General features: G+C 28.9%; 1 protein-coding gene across 1 annotated transcript; it reads left to right on the top strand.

Moving 5' to 3' along the window:
- The first annotated feature begins 2,573 nt into the window (after positions 1–2,573).
- Positions 2,574–5,640, top strand: LOC107482991 (lactoylglutathione lyase GLX1). The gene is made up of 9 exons (XM_016103588.3): positions 2,574–2,738; positions 2,966–3,097; positions 3,183–3,307; positions 3,426–3,490; positions 3,579–3,791; positions 4,381–4,428; positions 4,529–4,636; positions 4,734–4,886; positions 5,422–5,640. Exons 2-9 carry the CDS (start codon positions 2,988–2,990, stop codon positions 5,461–5,463), a joined length of 864 nt encoding a protein of 287 aa, XP_015959074.1. The 5' UTR covers positions 2,574–2,738; positions 2,966–2,987; the 3' UTR covers positions 5,464–5,640.
- The last annotated feature ends 254 nt before the right edge of the window (positions 5,641–5,894 follow it).

Here is a 5,894-nt window from a genome sequence, read left to right as displayed (position 1 = left end):
AGAATAAAACCAATTTTTTTATAACAATAACAATAAACCCAATTTTTTTTAGGATTTAACTGTATTTTTAAATTTTTAGGTATTTAAATGTCTGAAAAATAAAAAATCAGGGATATAATAGTCTTTTTATCAAAAAATTTAAAGATATTCGATTTAGATGATATAATTCGATCAAATCAAATCGGGTATAATAATTATAATGCAGACAATTGAGTTTATTATTGTTGTTATAATAAACCAATTTTATTCTAGTTTATAATAAAAAATAAATTATTAACCAATTTAATAAAGATATCTAATAATAACATAACATATGTAAATATTTAAAAAAATATATTTTTAGTATCTTTACTAAAGTGATTTCTTTCGACTTAAAAGATAATACTAGAGAGACAAAAAAATAGTCAAAACTTACCTTATCTTATTTAATATTATAATAATTAATAAATACTAAATAAAACAAATTCTAATTATTTTTAACTGTTTTCTTTAGTTATTAAACATTTCGGCTCCTCAGAATTGATCCGCTTGATGTAGACCACTACTTTCTTTTTTTTAGACAAAGCCACGTACTACCATGATTGATGATCCACAACAAGAGAGGGGAAAAATAAACAAGAACAAAGATCAAAGAAGAAGCTACCACCATGTCTTGAAATCCTGAAATTAAAAAGCACGAGGTGTCAACGAATTACAACCGTTTGCTTTAAAAGACAGTCAATGATCAGTAGCATAAACTTTCACGAAGTCCATAACCCTGTCCACATACATTCCTCCATCTTTCAATAAATAAATGTCACTTTAGGAAACTAATTTATTTTAAATATTTTGTGATTTGTGAATATTTATAGAATTTATCATTTAACATATATTATTATTATTATTACCGAAATTAAATATAGTCATGCTAATGTAATAATTTAATAAATAGATATAAAGACTCAGATAGTCAACATAATGTCATTTATATAGTATCATTTCCTTTTATTCAAGGCAATCCAATAGAATTTTTGTAATTATTGTGCTAACTTCAAAGTTGGGGGAATAAAAAAGGAAGAAAATAAAATCATGATTATAGAGGTGTGTGTTTCCTCTCTCTTTTCCATTTTAGCTATAAAATCATTCTCAAAATATATTTGTTGTATCTTTTATTTTAAGATATAAAAAATTATTGGAATATTATTTTAATGAATTTTATTTCTATCTATTTTTCAAAAGATATTTTTATTTCCCACATGCATATTTGTTTTTCAATATATAAGACAGAACAATAACCTTTGTTATTTTAAGAGTATGCAAGGATTTTATTAGAAAAATAGTATACTTTTGTGTTTATCCTTCTAAGGGAAAGAAAACGATAGACGCCACACTAAAAAAAAAATTTAGTGTGTTTAATAAATATTGTTATTTCTCTCTTTTGTGTTTATTCAAATATTTTTTTGAATGATATTTTTAGTGTGTTTAATAAATTTTTAAATAATAAAAATAAATTATTAAAAAATTAAAAATAATTTTAAATAGTTATAATTTATATTTTTAACTTTTTTAAAAAATATATTTACATAATAAATAAGACAAAAATTTATCTACATTTTTCTTTGTTACATTCTTAAAATTCGTTTTCTTTTAATTTTTTAAAATTAATCTCAAACTTTTAATTGAGTATATTCTTCTTATTCGTATTTCTTAATTAAATTTTTTATTTCAAATGTATTTTTTAGTTTTTGTTTTTATTTAATTTTTTATGAATGATAAAAATCATTTAATAAATACGTAACTGTTCATTTCATCGAATCATTTGATATTTAGAACGAAATTGGTTGGATGTTGGACAACAATTTTAAAAGATTTACTATTCACAATTTTGTCTATAATCAACACAGAGATTGATTGTGTTGCCGTTACTTGTCAGATTTAAGTTTGGTTTCTTCTTTCTATGTAAATTCTATTTTTTTCTCTTTTATTTTCGATTTCTAATTTTTCCTCCTTCATCATTTCTATACAAATAAAAAGACACAAGTTTTGTTTTTTGTTTTTTTTTCTTTCAGAATATTAAACTTTATTTTTTCAAACAATCTGTTTACATATAAAATTAAATAAATAAAAGTAAAAGATAAATTTAGTCAAAAAAAATAAAAAAAAAACATATCAAATTTATTATTTAGAGATAATATGCAGAAAAATAAAAAAAACTTTAAAAAATTATTATTTAATTTATCCAAACTGATTTAAACAAAAATTATTTGTATAAAATAAATTAATTTTTTTATCAAATCAAATAATAACGTGTCCGTAATCTAAAAATAATTTTGTAAAATTGATTGAAAAACTCTCGACCATTGAAAAATTTTAGAAAAAAATTAACAGAAATAATATAAAATAAAAAGATACTATATTTAATTTGAAATTTTAAGTTGTCAAATTAATAAATTTCTTAAACTTATAATTTTTTTTTGTAATACGATACTAATTTTATACACTTTTTAGTTTTTACACTTAAAACATTAACAAAGTTATCCATTATTTTAGTTATGGAGTCCAAAAAAAAGGAGCAAATTCCACGTGCACACACTACCCAAAAAGTCACAGGCTGTTACTCTATTCTCATTCTCATTTCTCACCAACTCACTCACTCAGATGGTGATAGTATAAAATCCAACCCAGACTCCACTTTCGAGCTGTAGATTCTTGATTCTTCTATTGAGCGCTTCACTCTTCCTTCCATACTCTGCTAACTGGTTAGTCCACTCTTCTTTTTTTTTTATAATTTCCAGACTTATTACAATCTCTTTTTTATTGTTGTATGTAACTTGTTAATCAATCGCTTCTTCATCTTAAAGTCGCTAAAAGAACGGATTTTTCTAGGTTTTGCACTAACCCCATTTCAGATTTTTTGTTAATTGAGCTTCCCCATCTTCGTCCATGCTTTAATTTTGTCTAATCTATAAAAGGGTTCTGTTTGCAGAGCATTTGCTTCCACGTTAAATATGGCTGAGACTGCACAACCTAATGCTGAGTTGTTGGAATGGCCGAAGAAAGATAAGCGCCGCTTCCTTCATGCTGTGTACCGTGTTGGTGACCTTGATCGCACCATCAAGTACGAATTTTGCTCACTTTGTTAGTTGATTTTTCCCATCATGTGTGTCTTAGATTATTCATTCAAATTAGTGATTACCTCTCAGGTTTTATACTGAAGCTTTTGGAATGAAGCTCTTGAGGAAAAGGGATGTTCCCGAGGAGAAATATGCCAATGCTTTTCTTGGATTTGGCCCTGAACACTCCAACTTTGTTGTGGAATTGACATATAGTATGTTTCTCTCTCAACAGTGCTTGATTTGTAGCATTTGTTTTAGTTCTCTAACTATATGTTATGTGTTGGATTGAACTGATTATGAAATATTTGCATATATGATGTTAATTGTCAGATTATGGGGTTACATCGTATGATATTGGAACTGGATTTGGACATTTTGCTATTGCAACTCCAGATGTAAGCGAGTCTTACTTTGCAAAAAGGCTTGTGTATTGGTGTGTTCCTTGTACTGAGAATAAGTTGTGTATATATGTACCAATTATAGGTTTACAAATTGGTTGAAGACATCAGGGCTAAGGGTGGAAATGTCACTAGGGAGCCTGGTCCTGTTAAGGGCGGGTCATCGGTTATTGCCTTTGTCAAGGATCCTGATGGTTACACTTTTGAGCTCATCCAAAGAGCTTCAACCCCTGAGCCACTGTGTCAAGTAATGCTTCGTGTTGGTGATTTAGAGCGCTCGATTAAGTTTTACGAAAAGGTAACTGCTATTGTCATTTCCATAAACCTTTATTATGTTGTATGGTTATATGAAAGTTGCATAAACATTTGTTAACTGTAACCTTTTTTGGGCATGAACTTTTTATTGTTATTATTCTGCTTTTTCGCATACGGAAACCTGGCCTGCTAATATGGTGAATCTGAATAGTACTTTTATGATAACACCTTAAGATCGAAACTAAAAATGAGCGTCCATTGAATCATTTACTTGTTTTAATGGGCAAAGCAACTGCAAATGTTTGTGCTGAAGCAGTAGAAGAATTTGAAGGAATGTGTTCTGTGTTTGTTACATTCAGCTGGATTCTATAAGTAAATCTTTCATTTATGGTTTCAAGCTTTTCAATCCTAGAAGTAGAGTTAGCTGCAATGTTGTGATTGACTATTCATTTGGGTAACCAGACAAAAATGTTTGTCCACTTTGTGTTGCATTACAGATCTAGAATTCGATAGAGGTTTTTTCTTGTAATGCATGCAGTAAAACCTTGAAAACTGCACTGATATATTATGATTTTAATTTTGCATATCAAACCAAATATGCTTTTATTAACAAAGACCTCATATTTGTTTAGGCTTTAGGTATGAAGGTGGTGAAGAAAGTTGACAGACCTGAATACAAGGTGAATTCTCTTGTCCTGATCTTAGCAATCATAGTAACTTACATGGCAACAAATTGTTCAATGCCTGAGATTTTCTTGAATCATGATGTATATCTTGCAGTACACCATAGCTATGCTTGGATATGCAGAGGAGCACGAGACAACTGTGTTGGAGTTGACATATAACTATGGTGTCACCGAATACACCAAGGGAAATGCTTATGCACAGGTTGGTTGATAGTTATTTAATATTTACCTTCTGGACCTAAACTGGTTACTGTCGTTACTCCTCTGTACCTCTTAAATTTGTGTGTCATGTATAACAGGTTGCTATTGGTACCGATGATGTATACAAGAGCGCTGAGGTAATCAACCATGTAACACAAGAGCTTGGAGGAAAGATTACTCGCCAACCAGGGCCAATTCCTGGCATTAACACCAAGATTGTTTCTTTCTTGGATCCAGATGGATGGAAAACTGTAAGCTTTTATTTTATTTTTCCTCATATTGTGTAATGGTGTTCCGTTAATTTCCACATGATAACTCGCCCTGTATCTAGTTGATTCTGATTATGAATATGAACAACATTCATTTTCTTTGTTGTGTCTTCAGCTTGATGTAAATCAATAACAACTGTGAAGTTAAGGCAGGGAGTTTCTCATGATATAAATTATAAAGGATTTGTAGTCACGAAATAAAAAGAATGCATCCTTTCTGCTTTTGTTACTTGGCATCATGGAGTTCATCCTGACTACCTACATAAACTTATCAGAAATTCAAAATTAGAATAAGATGTTTCAGTTAGTACATGAAAGTGTAATTAAGGAAGGTGTCATGCTTTTCAATTACACATGGTATTGACTTGAATAAAAAATAAAAATTTCCTCTTACTTGTTTTGTTTGGAAAAGAAAACTGCCTTATCTGATAGTATGATTTCTTATTAATTAATTTTCCCTTTGTTGGATTCACTTCCATTATGAATGATAACTATGTGGTTGGATTCATTTTTGTAGGTGTTGGTGGACAACGAAGATTTCCTGAAGGAACTGCAGTGAACAGCTCTGCTGGCTTTTCACAAAATATGAAGTAGTACTTCTTCTGTACGAATAAGATAAGATGTGTCATGTGTGTCTAGCTTTGAGTAGTGATGAGCATGTTTCTTTATCCATATGTAATGTAATTGACTCTAAACTCGGTTAATAAAACTCCTATTTCCACTGTGCTTCATAAAATTACAGTATTATACATTCTAGGACCAAGTTTTTCCCTTTTTCCCATTTGCTGTTATTTTTTGACACATTTTAATTGGCTATTATCACTAAAATTCAAACCATCTATGATCTATCTGTGTGTAATGGTGATCCTAGCTAAGACATATTACCAACATCTTCAGATATTAGATAGTGAGTGAAATATTTTTGAAATTAAACATACGAGTCAATTTATCTTTTTATTTTTTTAAATGATAAGTTTTCTACTTTGAAAA

This window comes from Arachis duranensis, chromosome 4 (genome assembly GCF_000817695.3).
Source record: "Arachis duranensis cultivar V14167 chromosome 4, aradu.V14167.gnm2.J7QH, whole genome shotgun sequence".
NCBI lineage: Eukaryota > Viridiplantae > Streptophyta > Magnoliopsida > Fabales > Fabaceae > Arachis > Arachis duranensis.
Note: the sequence above shows the minus strand (reverse complement) of the source record. Positions and strands in the feature narration are given on the sequence as shown.